This window comes from Fusarium falciforme, chromosome 12 (genome assembly GCF_026873545.1).
Source record: "Fusarium falciforme chromosome 12, complete sequence".
NCBI lineage: Eukaryota > Fungi > Ascomycota > Sordariomycetes > Hypocreales > Nectriaceae > Fusarium > Fusarium falciforme.
Genome location: NC_070555.1, coordinates 629,798 through 644,201, shown reverse-complemented (window position 1 = coordinate 644,201; position 14,404 = coordinate 629,798). Strand labels below are relative to the sequence as shown.

At 52.2% G+C, this 14,404-nt stretch overlaps 5 protein-coding genes across 5 annotated transcripts; 2 read left to right on the top strand and 3 right to left on the bottom strand.

Annotated features, from left to right (window-relative positions):
• Positions 1–15: 15 nt before the first annotated feature.
• On the bottom strand, positions 16–2,764 carry NCS54_01395800 (Zn(2)-C6 fungal-type domain-containing protein; the record flags this gene model as incomplete). The annotated part of the gene is made up of 5 exons (XM_053159124.1): positions 16–241; positions 291–518; positions 567–1,021; positions 1,473–2,707; positions 2,758–2,764. 5 exons carry the CDS (start codon positions 2,762–2,764, stop codon positions 16–18), a joined length of 2,151 nt encoding a protein of 716 aa, XP_053015099.1.
• Positions 2,765–3,427: 663 nt separating this feature from the next.
• On the top strand, positions 3,428–4,940 carry NCS54_01395700 (Fe2OG dioxygenase domain-containing protein; the record flags this gene model as incomplete). The annotated part of the gene is made up of 2 exons (XM_053159123.1): positions 3,428–3,713; positions 3,763–4,940. The coding sequence occupies 2 exons, from the start codon at positions 3,428–3,430 to the stop codon at positions 4,938–4,940; spliced, it is 1,464 nt and encodes a 487-aa protein (XP_053015098.1).
• A 101-nt stretch (positions 4,941–5,041) lies between these two features.
• Positions 5,042–6,183, bottom strand: NCS54_01395600 (Hypothetical protein; the record flags this gene model as incomplete). The annotated part of the gene is made up of 2 exons (XM_053159122.1): positions 5,042–6,034; positions 6,085–6,183. The coding sequence occupies 2 exons, from the start codon at positions 6,181–6,183 to the stop codon at positions 5,042–5,044; spliced, it is 1,092 nt and encodes a 363-aa protein (XP_053015097.1).
• A 1,699-nt stretch (positions 6,184–7,882) lies between these two features.
• On the top strand, positions 7,883–9,256 carry NCS54_01395500 (Hypothetical protein; the record flags this gene model as incomplete). The annotated part of the gene is made up of 5 exons (XM_053159121.1): positions 7,883–8,111; positions 8,162–8,219; positions 8,273–8,404; positions 8,456–8,982; positions 9,036–9,256. 5 exons carry the CDS (start codon positions 7,883–7,885, stop codon positions 9,254–9,256), a joined length of 1,167 nt encoding a protein of 388 aa, XP_053015096.1.
• A 505-nt stretch (positions 9,257–9,761) lies between these two features.
• On the bottom strand, positions 9,762–14,111 carry NCS54_01395400 (Hypothetical protein; the record flags this gene model as incomplete). The annotated part of the gene is made up of 7 exons (XM_053159120.1): positions 14,004–14,111; positions 11,892–13,945; positions 11,201–11,421; positions 10,552–11,150; positions 10,405–10,484; positions 10,233–10,342; positions 9,762–9,847 (listed from the first exon to the last, which is right to left on the bottom strand). Exons 1-7 carry the CDS (start codon positions 14,094–14,096, stop codon positions 9,762–9,764), a joined length of 3,243 nt encoding a protein of 1,080 aa, XP_053015095.1. The 5' UTR covers positions 14,097–14,111.
• Between the last annotated feature and the right edge of the window lie 293 nt (positions 14,112–14,404).

The window sequence follows — 14,404 nt, the reverse complement described above, 5'->3', positions numbered from 1 at the left end:
ATCAAGGTCATCCCGTCACATGTTGACCGTCTCTTCATCCTCAACGCCAAACAATACTCTCATGGGATCCTGATAGTTCATAAAGCCAACTCCCGGCTCCAAGAGGCCGTATCCCAGCAAGCGCTGTGCCTGTGGCTTCATCTTCCTGACTTTCTCCAATGGAACCATGAGGAACTGGTTCTCTGCCGGGCGGAGATATGGCTTGCAGAGAAATATGCCAACGGTTTCCCGGTACTCGTTCCTAAAACCCGTTAATCATCTTATACGATTTAGGAGAATTCGTAACGTACTTGGTTGTGTTGGCGCCACCGGCGTGATACAGGTTGCCCAAGAAGATAAGGGCATCTCCAATCTCCAGCTCAGCAGGAACCGCCTCTTCGTCCAATGGCCTCCGATCAGGGCCCCAGAGGTGCGATCCGGGGATGCAGATCGTGGCGCCGTTTTCCTTTGTTGTCTTGGTCAAGGCTGTGACGCAGCCAATCATCAGAGGTTCATCCGTGTTGTGACGGTAATAATCGCTAGGAAGGTTTAGCGCCTGAACTCAATAAAAGGATCGGAACAAATACTTGTCGTCTCGATGGAGAACCTGCTGGGTTCCACCAGGGTTGACACGGAACCCAGCAGTGGAAGAAATGATAGGCTTGCCGCTGACCGTCTTCTTGTGGTCACCCCTCCAGAAAGAGTAAGTGGACGGCAACACAGCCTGAGCAACTTCATTGTAGATTTTGCTGCAAGCGAGTTCAACACAGGCCTCAGACAAGCCAAGCAGGCCTGTTGCTCGTTGAGTTGTCTCGGGGAAGAAGCCATATTTGTCCTTGATGTCGGTATCAAAGGCAGGCTTGAGATCCTTGCTGATCTGAGCCGCAAGCTCGGGGGTAATCAACTTTTCGACGATGACGCCTCCATCACGCTTGATCACCTCGACGAGCTTGTCGATGGTGGTTGACGGATCAGTTGCGTCGAAGCGGACAATTGGGGGTGTTGGGACGGTCATAGCTATAATAGGGGGCAAGTGATAAGTCTAAGATGATTGATAGTAAATAATTGGCCATATTGTCGGAATTCTCGACGTTTTTATAGTCCTCATGACCTCAGAACTGTGAAGACTGGGTGTGTTTCTCGTCTTGATTACCAAAATGGTCAAAGACGCGCTTTTCCTTCTTTAGTATCGAAATCGAGAAACTTGCATCGTCTCCACGCGGCAAGCTAACACCAATATGGTATTTCAGTAGAGAGATGTTCGAGCCTGACCCGAATGGGCATTGAATCAGAGAAGATTCATCCGTACCCATGTCTGTAAGACGGCTAACAAGAGGGGCCCTGCCAGTTGTTACGTAGATATCTCGAAACAACAGCATCTCGGTGGAGATTCAGTATGCCAAAACACGTTTGCCGAGCAGTTCCCACTCTCTCGCCAACACTTGCCAGTCGGGCTCGCTTCCTGACCAAAAGTCTTGCAAAAAGCAAAGTACCTCGCGGTATGACTTGAGTCTCGTCACCTGCACGATGGTCTCGTACAGGTCAGATACGATCTTTTGATCTTGCTCGTCTCCGTGGCATTCCACACCGGCGATAAATACTGGCCAGGCGAGATTATGGGTCCAGTCGGCGATATCTTCAAACGCCAGAAGTTGCCTCTTCAGGTCTGAGAAGGCCGACATGGTTTCGTATGTAGTCCCATAGCCGAGACATCTAGAAACATAGAGGAGGGCAGCGTTGTGATGGATATCCACAAGACGGATCAGATCTCGGCGCTGTTGGGCCGTGATGGAAAGCCTGCCTCCAATCATCAAGGTTGTTCCCCGGGCCATCTCAAAATCAGTCCTCCAGTCACGGCCTGGAGCCTGGATTCTGTGAGGTTGGCGTGCTAGTACAGTAGCTTGGTGCAGCAGCCCAAGATACTCGGCAAAAAGAATGCTTTCGTCTAGAAGAACCGTGCCCGCCTCAGATATCGGGAGGATGGCATCCTGGACGCTTTCCAAGTCAAAGCAAGTTGTAGATGCAAACACCTCGTATGTAGAAAGCATGTTCCTCAACGACATGAACAACATCGATTTTCGGCACTGAGCTGTTGGAAGCGTGTTAACGAGTGATCTCGCCGCCGAGCGATGAATCTCGGCTGCTAATGCGCCAGAGTGTGCCATCTCGTAACACGAGAGGACAAGCATGCAGGCTAACATCCATTCTGCGTCATCTAAACTCAGCTGCTTGTCAATCTCATGCCCGTTAGCGAGATGATTCGTCACATCGGTGATGTGCCTCGATATCATGGAAATAGCTTGATTTCGGGCATCCTCAGACATGAGACAGGCTCCGCGAGAAGCTGCGGCATGTTGAGCAGAGACAGCAGCCACAGAGAGGCGGACTGTCAGATTCGTCTGCGCCAGAGGGAGAACGTATCTTCGATAGATGTTGTCGGCCGAGTCCACCCACACCATGATCTTGCATAGTTGCTTGTCGTAGTAATCAACCAGTTCTTGTAACGGGTATCCGAGGAACGAGTGAAAAGATGTATCGATGCTTGGCTGTATGTCTGCGGATGAGCCTTGAGGCTGAAATCCCTTCAAGCGACCCCGGACAGCTGGGCCTCCGACCCACCGGAGTTTAGGCTCATATCCGGGGCAGTCGAGGCCCTTTTGAAGGCATTTTGTGCAAGTTGGCCGGCTATTATCACAGCGGATACGCCGTTTTGAACACATAGAGCAGCCTATGACTCGTCAGCGCGTCAAGCAATATGCAGGGCATCTTGTCACTAACCTTTCATGATTATCGTCGTCTTGAGCAAGGGTACTCCGCGGCTATTCAAATAATTTGATCAAATTCGCTCACATTAGCGCTCGATCCCTTTTTCGAATGGTTATACTGATCGGTTAATGGGCAAGGTTGAAGAATTAGCGAGCCCCAGCTTTGGTTTAAGGACGAAACGCGTCTTCGTGCAGGCAATCCTCGGAAAACGCCTCGTAGCTCGGTTTGAGCGAGGTATACACGGCTCAATTGAGTCGCATAATTGATAAACAGTATCAATATAGTTTGCTTGGCTTCAAGAAGCCATAACATGGAGCGTGCAGCATGGGACTGGAGATGGTTGTCGTCGTGAGGGGAGCAACCCTAGACCTGAGGGTGGAGATGGTAGTCGACAGGTTACGACGCTAGTTTCTACGCAACAATTCGGCTCGAAAAGAGCTGGAAAGTCTCCATGAGCACGGAAAACTTTATTGTTCATGCCTGAAGGGTTTGATCAAATGATTCTCCCCTTCTTGCTGGGAATTGATGATCCTCCCAGGCTTGGGTGGCAATGGTGCTATTCTGCCGCCTCACACCGCTCTCGCGATTTGGCAGAAGCGACTAACCCCACGCTTGTGGGATCAATTCTGCCCTCGCTCCCCACCAAGCTCTTTATCAATCGCAATCAATCAAGCCATCAGCCATGGCAAAGTCCAAGTCAAAGAAGAGAAAGCAGCAAAACGCTCAAGCCGAGCATCCCAACAAGCACCCCAAGACCGCCCCCGTCCTCACTCCTCCTCCCGATGGCGCGCAATTCGAACCCAAGAACCTCCACACCGTCGTCTCAACCGAAGAACTCGAAATCACCATCGATACCCTGAACTCGCTGGCTCAGTATCCCGGGTTGATCAAATCGAAATTCTGCAAGGACCTTCGCGGTGCTGTCTATGACTTCCGTCAAGCATGCACGACGGGTGTGAATAATGCGGGTAGGCTGCACGCTGGACGTTGAAAATGTCACCTCTGATCTCGTTACAGCCGGCGCAAACCTCACGGCGCAAATCACGGGCGCTCTCGCCGATCGAAGATATACCGAGGCTCGGATCCTACTCGCTGAGATGAGGATTCGCGGCGAGAAGCCAAAGATTGGTGCCTTTTGTCGCTGGGTGAGGGAGCTCGATGTCATCAGTGGGCTGTCGACGCTGCCAGAGGAGGGAAATTCTGTCAAGCGCACTGAAAGAGAAGAAGAGCTCATTCGTGTGCTTGACGCTGTCTTGCGAGTCTGCGGCCCAGTTGACACCAACCCCAAGGCTTCAGTACAGCTATCCTCTCCTATTGCTCTACAGACCATTTGGGATCGTCGCCCTTCAACGACATCAGAACAAGTCTACGCATCTGTCCTTGATGGATCACTTGTCGCTTCAGCGCCACCTTCTCTAGCTAAATCCCTACGCATCATCGAGACAACTCCCGGCCCCGAACGCAAACCTCCCAACCACCACGACGCCATCCTCTACGCCTCCACACCCGAAGCTGTTCCTCTTTCAACGACGAAACCACCCACCGATTGCCAAGACCACCCCGTTGTGCCCGGCCTCCGTGTCGCCACCAATGTTCTATACCCCGAAGAGTGCAAAGCCATCATCAGAGCTGGCGAGCACGTCAAATTCCTCGCTGACGCACCACTCCGTGAAGATGGGGACATCAGCATCCTGGCTCACAACTTCTACTGGGTTGTTGATGAGACTTTCCACGATACCTTGTGGTCGCGCATCTCCCCATTTGTCCCCGCCTCGCTCAACGGTCGATTAGCAAGGGGCATCAACCGACGGTTCCGTGTATATCGATACGTCCCCGGCGCCGAGTACCGATGTCACATTGACGGAGCTTGGCCGCCTTCCGGAATTGCCAAGGATGATACATACATCTACGACAACTCGCCCGCAGAGAACAAGCAGAGCTCCTTGCTCACCTTCCTCATCTACCTCAATGAGGAGTTCGAAGGTGGAGAGACGACATACTTTATCCCCGCAGCGCACGAAGGGACTCTCAACGCGTACCCCATTCGACCAGTGATGGGTGGTGCTGCCATCTTCCCACACGGCGACACCAGCGCCTTGCTACACGAGGGCACAGGCGTGAGGAAGGGAGCCAAGTATGTCATCAGGACAGAGATTGAGTATGACGTAGAGAGTTCGCAAGAACTAAAAGTGTAATGCTTTGTGATGATCAAAAGTTTGGCTGCACCGGAGTTACAATCTTGACGAGGCTTGGGATATCGCAATGATGTATGTACGCAATTGATGTCTTGTCTATCCTACGAAGCTTCCTCCTTGGCCTCGGGCTTCCGTCCCCATACAATCCTCTGGAGGTAGTATGCATGCGTCTTCTTGGCCCTCAGCTCACGACGCAGTTGAGCGCAGTACAGGATGACCTGCTCGCGCGTCCAACCATCAAGCAGGTTGGCCATGAAGGTAATATGACCTTCAACGTCAGTCTCAATACCGAGGTTGGTGAACCTTCCAATCTCTTTTTGTTTCTCATCCTTGGGCCAGTCCCCAACCGGAACCTTGATTGTCTTGGTCTCAATGTCGACGAAGCCAGCTGCCTTGAGACCCTTTTCTTGCAGACTCTCTGGGATGGGCGAAAAGATGCGTCCTAGCTTCTTGCTACCCTCATAGAAGAACTTGCCCCATTCTGCAATGGCACTACCCGGCTTGAGCGTGCCATCATCACTCTGACCCATGGGATCTCCTTCATGTGTTTCGATCCATCCTCCAGGTTTGGTCACGCGATAAGCTCGCTCATACAGCTGGTACCAATCCGGGACACTTCCATAGAGGAACCGCATATGCACAAAGTCGAATGAATCATCAGGGAACGTCCAGTCCAGGGTGAAGTCCTCAATCTCGAACTTGACATTGGGCGGCACCCACGTCGGCTGGATAGGCGAGATATCAGTGCCCACAACCTCTGCCTCGGGAAACTCATCGCCAAAGTCCATAGCCCAGATTCCCGTTCCTGTTCCAACGTCGAGGACCTTGTTGACGTCGCCCTTGTTGAGCGGCGCGAGGTAGAGCTTGCCGTCAATCACAAGGGTCGACGTGTGGTGGATGATGTCAAGGGCTTCGCTGGCTTGAGCATCGTTTGAGGCCCAATACTGGGCATCGCCACGATCGGCGTGGTATGTGCGGCCGTTGATGACGCGATACTGGATGATGCTGGAGCTGATGGAGGCAGTAGAGCTGGCGGCGTCTTCGCCTAGCGAGGAGTCGGCGTCGTCTGCTCCATTGTCTGCTGGGCCGGTATTCTTGGTCGTTGTCAGTGTCAATCAGTATGTTTGCTTATAGCGGTACTTACCTCCCAATGCGACGGAGCGAGCATGGGGTTTACATCCCCTGCTTGAGCTTCAGCTGGAGCACCAGCTTCAACGCCCGGAGCACGATCGCTGGCACCCATTTTGACACTTGATGTTTAACAATGGCAAGATCAAGTCAAGTTGCGAAACCGAGCATAAAAGCTCTTCCCCTCATCCTCGGTCTCGCAACCCGTCGTACCATTACAACCAACTGCATCGACGAAGCAACCAGGGTCCAATGAGTTACAGTCCGTGCCTCCGGGGACGGGCCGCGGTATGGATCCAGGTCCACTGTCCGCCAACAGATTGATGATGTGCGATCCGCGAAGAGCAAACGCTCCGTGCCTCGGAGACAAGGATGCTAGCCAAGGCGGGGAGGTTGACTTTGTAGAGAAGGCCCCGAGGCTTGTGTAACACTGCAAGGGGTCCATGTTGTAGTAGGCATCATCTCATGGTTGAGTCTGATGGATCTCCATTTTCGCATACAAGGGACTGTTTCGTAGATACCGAGGTCTATTGTTATCTCAATTGCTCAACCATGAGTCCCCCACATGATAGCGATACGTGTTAAACAACCTTTCCAACACTTTAATCCAGAATATGACAGAAAGAGCTTCCACAAATAGTGTGATTGAAATGTCTTAAAGATCATCGTCTCCGGATATTCGTCGCTAATGGAGAGGCTAGGTACGGTTGATGGTGATGGGGCCGATGACACCTCACGAGATGAATCTTCATTCTGAGCTCAAAGGGCAAGCCCATAACATACGGGAAACCTTGGCGAGGATGGTATTTCTCAGTATGTGTGAGCATGTTCTTATGACAGTTTAGTTGTACGGTTTATCGCCTCACCTAATAGAACCGGTGCTGGACTGAGTAAACGCTGTGCCTACAATCTCTAAGTAGTTCCCTCCACTTTGACAAGGCAAATGTACCAACGGCAATGGAATAGAACAGCGACTGAATTAATCAGAGGCTAGGCTACCGCCGACCTCTACGTAGACTTTATTCTGCCATCCGATCAGGGGTGTATCATGAACGAGACCTCGGCAGGCTTGTCGCCTGGAGAGAGATGCCCGGCATCGTAAATCTCAACAAAGTCCAAGTTCTTGAAATCCTTCTTCAGCTCAATCTCCCTACCGTTCATCTTCAGAGACTTGACATCTAGAGACTTGAGGGTTGACTGACGCCGCCAGCGAAGATGACCGGTGAGCTCCCTCTCTCCAGCTGCGTTGGTATACCAGGCATACATAAGGACACGGTAGCCCTGTGTCTGTTGGCGAATTCTAAGCACACTCGTGGACTGTAAAGGTAGATTTACCTGCTCCAGAAGTTCCTCCACCACCCATGCCGGATCTTGGTACGTGATGCCTCTCTTGTCATAGCTTTAGTAAGCCTCATTGTCGCACATGTGAAGCTCAACACGGTCCGGAATCCCCAATAGGGACTTCGAATGAAAGGGGTTCAGATGTGTCGCGATCTGGCCTCCTTTTCCCATCATAAAACTCCTGATTTGTGCATGTTTGCACAAATCATACAGACCCCCAAGAAGCCCAACCCCGACAGATGCGCATCCTGGAGCGCCCGTCATCCAAAGGACAACGAGATCTCGCCATGGCGCCCCCCCGACTCTCGGCCATCTAGAGCCCGCCGGAACCGGCGCCGGGTGGAGACCGACTCCCAAGCCGATGGGCGTGCGGACCCGATTGCCTAAATAGGAAGTCGTGTTGCAATCTTCCCTCATCAAAGGAGTCGCTATCTTCCCCTCGCACATCCACCAGTTCGCCAGCGTTCCTCACAATGTCTCGTATCATTAAGTTTTGTCTGCTTCCCCTTGTTGCGTCGTGGCTTGCAGTTGCAGCACCAAGCCAGCCCGCGGCCCAACAGCCATTGATCGTAGATCACCAACAGCATTCTTTGTCTACACAGCGGTCGAGGCTCATTAAGCAAAATGCTAGTATCTGTGATGCCGGGTCTGCTCATTGGACGGGCAGCGTGCCTGTTGGAGACAATAGAGCCATGTTTTTCTGTGAGTGTCTCAATGTACGAAAGGCCGACCTTTACTGACATGTCGAAAAGGGTACTTCAAGAGCCGAGCTGACCCAGAGACGGCGCCATTGATCATTTGGCTGAATGGGTAAGATGACTGGATACCCAGGAAAAAAAGAAATTCCTACTGACGCATCTCAGGGGTCCTGGAGCATCGTCCCTGCTCGGCGCCTTCCATGAGCTGGTCGGCCCTTGTACTGTCAACGACGATGGCCAAGGGACGACTCGTAATGAACTTAGTTGGACTAACTTTGCGAATGTCCTGTTTATAGAGTATACATAATCCCCCTCTTCTCGCCTTTCTTCTATCGCTGACTCCTCTAGCCAACCCGTTGGCGTTGGATTTTCTGCAACCGATGATTCCGACCTCTGGGCTGCGAGTCTGACTGAAGGAGGGGTCGATTTCGACCATTTCCTCGAGACGTTTTTGACCGAATTCTTCCCGCAGCTACAAGACCGGGAAATTCACCTAGCGGGTGAGTCATTTGGTGGTCGCTACTGTCCGGTATATGCCTCTATGATAAAGAGGAAGTTGACCTCCGTCATGCTCTTTAATGCGCTCGTGGATGAGCGTTGGGGGTCTCTGGGCGCCTACCGTCATCTCTGCCGCTCTAAAACCATATCGAATCCTCTCAATGGCACAGCCTGCGCTGAGATGGAGGCTGCGTACCCAGTATGCTACAAGTTTGGGCAGCTCTGCAGCTCAACATACGATGCAGACATTTGCAGCGAGGCGTCAAAGAGGTGTGCAGCTGTCTGGGAACCCTTCTATCGTGAGGTGGTGCGCGGTGGCCGTAACCCTTACGATGACAGGGCCAAATGCACAACGCCGCCCATGTGTGGCCATCTAGGTAAGCCAGCCTCACGGAAGCCCAGTTTTCTATGGCTAACAAATCCGTGTTAGGAATGGAACAAGTCGAAAAGTACATGAACTCTGAAAACCTGCAAAGAGCGCTTGGCTTCGAGAGAGCGGTTAACTATAGCGTGGTGAACATGGATCTTAACATGGAGTGGGCGACTCACCCTGATGTGGTGATCCCATCCACACGCGAGCTGTCGAATATTCTCGACGACAAGGCCACACCTATACTGGTTGTTAACGGAAACAACGATGTCATTGTGTAATCTACCTCTTGTTTTTCTTGGAGAAAAGACGGGCTGACGTCTGTAACAGCAGTACAGAGGGCAACATTCTAGCCTTCGACACCCTCGTGTGGAGCGGCCAAGCCAGATTTCAGACGCAAAGATTAACACCGTGGTATTTCCTGGATAAAGATGGCACCCGGTCCCGCGGGGGAGAAGTCAAGAACTTCAGCAGGCTGGCATTTGCCACGGTTGACGATGCAGGGCATATGGCTCCTCGGGACCAGCCCCAAGGCGTCACCCAGCTTGTTAAGGCATGGCTGGCGGACTCACTAGACACCATGATGAAAGTGGGGGATGGTAAATCTTGACTTTAGAATACTAGCATGCTCTATATTCTAATTGAAGATCACCTAGGGATTCGAGGCCCTTTTGCCTAGATAGTTGTGCAATGTTTCTTCCTGACCATCAATCTTCGAAGAGGGAGACACTATGTTTGGAATTATCATGAATAATGAAGTAGTAAAGAAAAGAAACTAAAAAAAAACTACGTGCTATAAAAGAAAGATGACATGGCCCAGTTCTTCATATGACTCTTGTTACGCTTCTCCTTCTCGCCAGGCTCACCAGCCACTGAATCGCATAAAGTCAACCCGTCGTCCTCCAAAACCCCCAACGCGTGTTCGAGCCGACGAAGCCCAAGTTCAAGAACAGCCTCCTCGACACCATAGTTTAAGCGAAACCAGCCGCGAGAGCAAGAGAAAAACGCCTTTTTGAGTGTGTTAGTCGGGTCGAGCAGCATGGACATGACAACATTTTCTCACCTGCCCAGGTTCCAAGGAAACCTGATGAGCCATCAAGTGACGGAGAAGCTTCAACTCCAAGTCTTCCTTTGGATCGTCGATAGACAAGCACTTCATCCACGTTGACAAGTTTATGAAGATGAAGAACCCGGCTTGTGGGGTAATAAAAGGTACTCCGAGTTTGGTAAGACGGCTCGTGACGTTCCTCCTCCTACCGAGTAACCTCTGCTGAAGCAACGGAAAGAACTGCCGTGACAGATAGTCATGATCGGACAAGACCTCGGTGCTGACTTTGGCGCTGAAGGCGGAAACCCAACCGAACATGCTGAGAGCAACAACCAACTTGTTAGTTTCAGTGCGGTGCGGATGTTGACAGGACGCACGTACCTCAGGGTCCTCATGGTCTCGTATAATCGTTTGTTGTATGTGAAGAGGAATCCCAGCCTCAGACCGCCGAGGCCAAAATCCTGTGGCAAGGTGGGTTTGTCAGTCACTCCGATCAAGCCACGCCACGTCAAAAAACTGCTAACTTACCTTGCTCATGCCCCACAAGACGTGGACGTTCTCACGGTTCATAGCGGTGTCGAGACTCAGGATGCTGGTAAAGTCATTGCCCCCAGTAAAGGCGTATATCTCATCAACGATTAGATGAACCTGGTGCAGCCCGCAGACCTGGGATACTTGTAAAAGGACATCGGGACTGTAGCAACGACCTAGAGGGTTTTCGGGATTGGTGAGAAGGACAGCTGCTACTTTAGATCCTTGAGCACGCTCCTGTGTTATGTAACTCTCCAGGCGGCGCGCAAGAAGGGAGCTCCAGCTTGAGTCGTCGAGAGGTGCATCTGCCGTGAACCGATCCTGAGGAATGTCATCGCACGGAACATGAACAAGGCGAACTCCATTCCTGGCCGTCAGGTCATGGGCAAACATCCCATAGCTCGGCGTCGGCAGAAGGATGACATCCCCTTCATCCGCGATGCTGAATGCTAGGGAGTCGAGCAAGCTAGTGCAGCCGTTGGCGGCGAGCACGTTGGAGGGGACTAGCGGGTAGCGACATCGGAAGAAGAGGTTTACGAAACTAGCAACAGCCTGCAGAAGCTCCGGGCTGCCTTGAGTGTCGTTGTAATCGAGAGCTTTGCTTAGATGAGCGACGATTCGCAGAGACGACAGGCTCAAGACTCACATTCTTTGATCTGTTTCTTGCTCAAACGACGCTGGACCCAAGGCCCCAGCACATCTCGCATGTTGCAATTGACGGCCGAGCCCAGATCGATGATTCCATTGGGGTTCTTGATATGATGGTATGCATTCTTTTCCACCTCGCGGCCGAGATCAATCATGAGCATCTCATGAACGTTGCGCTCTCCGCGGCGGGAAGGAGGAAGAGGTGGCATTGTGTTGCTGCTATGTTGAACAACGAGAGGGCATGCAAGAGAGTTGATGACCTTGAATCACGGGGGACTCTGTCAAACGGTTTAAGGGGGAATAGAAGTAGTGGCTTATTGAGACTAGGTAGGTAGGTATTGTGCAGATATATGGGGCCCTGGGGCTGTCACAACGGTTTCCTAGATAGGAAGTCCATTGCACTCCCGGCCCCAAAATGTACGTACACTCTAGGCGGCGGTGATGCACATGAACAGGCAAATTTTAGGGGTGGCGGACTCTAGATGGAAGAAGAATCTTGCCTTGGACAATTACTGCTTGTAACCATATATAAAACATCTGTTCATCTACTTACCTATCCGGAGGGAAGAAAATGAAGCTCTCGAAACCCGATTCCGCTACTATCGTGCCCGAACACCACAACCCTTCGATTACATGCTCGGTACCAATCCTTATCAGTCTCATAGTCATCTCTGGCCACCAACACAGACCAAACGTCCTTGCCACAGAGCCTCTCACGAATTACGAGCTCGGCGGTTTGCCGAACAAAAGCCCAAGAGGCCGCTCCTTGCGAGTTCCAGCAGGACGAGGAGAAGCGAGGAATAAAGGTGTGCAGGATAGCCATGGGGAGATCAGTCCCCTCGCTCACCTCAATCATGGCGAGTAGCAGGTTCTCTATACTATGTAACGAAATCTTTTGCCTGTCGACGTCCATCGACGCCATTATGCCGAGCATGACCCTGCCCCAAGCTTGACCGTGGGCGTTGGTCCTCTTGCCTCTCAAGATGCTCTGTAAGCGGCTACAGATGAGCCGCGAGAGGAGATAGAGCAAGTAGTCCACGGCTTTGTGCTCGCTTGCGAATCGAAAGGTCATGATCGTGCCGAGGGGATTCGCGACTACGAAATCCTCCTCTGTCCCAAGATTAGGTCGGGGCATGTCGTGGTCACAAAGGCCATGGTGCCACACATCGAGACGCTGAGATAGGATATCAAATTGATCTTGTAACTCCTCTTCCGTCAGATCTTGATCGTGATAATCTCTCTGCTGAAACTGGTGAAAGTCACACTGGCGGTTGAGCATCTGCTGTATCCACTGAACAGCTTTGGAGGAGGCCCCGACCTCGCCGTAGCCACCATCATCAGTGCGAAATGACGCCTCCATCGAGTAGCGCCCGTACAGGTGAGTGAGGCGAGCCAGTATATCGCGGATCGCAAGCTGCGGGTCAAGAAGCACTTGGAGCTCTGACGCATCAAAGGCTGTGGTAGACTTTCGTGTGGGATTCCGCGTCAGCCTAAAGTCGTACTGTAGTATGCGGGATGCCTTGAACAAGGCCATGGCGTGAGCTGATATCCGTTTAGAATTGGACATTATGGATTGGAGCTTGCGCAAGTGGTGTTGAACGTCCCGAATCGATCCAACTGTCAGATCGCGGTAGGCTAGGAGAAGCGTAGTGCCGACCAACTGCTCGTCGTGGTGTCGGCCTGGCTGCTCTAGCCGATGGGCCATGTCCCTCATGGCGAGGTCGTAGTAGCGTAAACCATCGCTTGGAGAGAGACGCAGTGACTGCGTGATGGAATCGTGGCCCAGTTCCATATGGCTGACCGAAAGTGCGAGTGCTGCTGCACGAAGGGAGTTGCCCGCTTGGAGCATGTTTAGAGGTGTCCTTTCTCCAAAGATCGTTGGCGCTAGATGGATTTCAAAGTTTTGTAGGAGGATATTCTCTGTGGGAAGTTTAAGACTGGGCATCTGGGCAGGGTGAGGACATGGCGGCATGTCGAGCAGTGTTGGCTGGTCGTCTTCCCTGGTTACCAAGACGTTGCCCCATGGCAGTGAGGCCAGCGCCAAGCCATCCCGCAAACCACCATTATCTTGGAAGCTTTGCTGACCATGCATCCCGGATTTGAGCGAGAGATTTATCATAGACGCCTCATCTTCACCGTGGATAGGCTCAAAGGGCTCATCGTTGGCTTCCTCCACGGCCAAAGGCATTGGGAATGGTGAAGTCAGGACCGTGCATGCATCATCGACCTGGTCGGCTGGAGTCGCTTCGCCTTGAGGCCCCAGAAAGGGAGTCTGGACTAGAAAGTCGAGAGCGGTGTCGAAATTGACTCTGGAGGGTGAAAATGCCGTGTCCAAGGAGTCTTCTGCTGCGCGCGTGTCTTGCTCCAGTTGCTGGCAATCAAGAGTGGGTGTTGCTGCTGGAGCTTGAGATTGAAGAAGTGAAGACTGGCTCTCGGGATCAGAAGCTCCACCCATGCTCAGCTCCAAGTCCGCCTGGCTGTCGTCGTCGTCTTGTTCGAGCTGTTGCTGGGCATCTGCCTCACCATCCCGCTGCATCAGAGGCTCAGCGACGGAGTGCTTCCCCTTCACCCTCTTCTTATTCGTATCCCGGAGTCGCAGTGCCGACCATCGGGCCTCTTCGATCCTCTTGGAGTAGTCAGCGGTGGCGGCCGAGACATCCTTGAAGGCGATGCGGCGCTCATAGCCGCCGCATTCGACGCCTCTCTGGACACAGGATAAACACTTGGGCCGCGTTTCATCACACTATTGAACACACATGTTAGCTACGATGGTGAATTCTCAGCGGTCAGCTGCACGGCACCTTTCGCCGCCGGTGTCGGCATGTTTGGCAGCCAGTCCGCCTGCGCGTGATGTCTGTCTTCTTGACTCTGCTGGGTGCGGCCGTTGATCCCATAGTCAGTAGCGAGTAATTCGTCTGCCGGAGGGGGATTTCTGGGTCAGTTGCGAGAAATGGCAGCGCTGAACAGGATGGATGGACGCTCTCTCTACAGCCTGAGGCATCCCTGCATACAGTGGAGTGTGCACTATGCTTACCTATCTAGGCAATTGGGTCCGACGCTCTGCTTTCGCCATGTTGTATCTCGGTTTAAAGACCTCAAATGTGACTTATTCACTCCTAAACGAACCGGTTCTTTTCATTTAATCGTAGTCCTTGGTCACGCTATGTTGGTAATGGCCCGTTACTTGGGCTTTTATAACGTG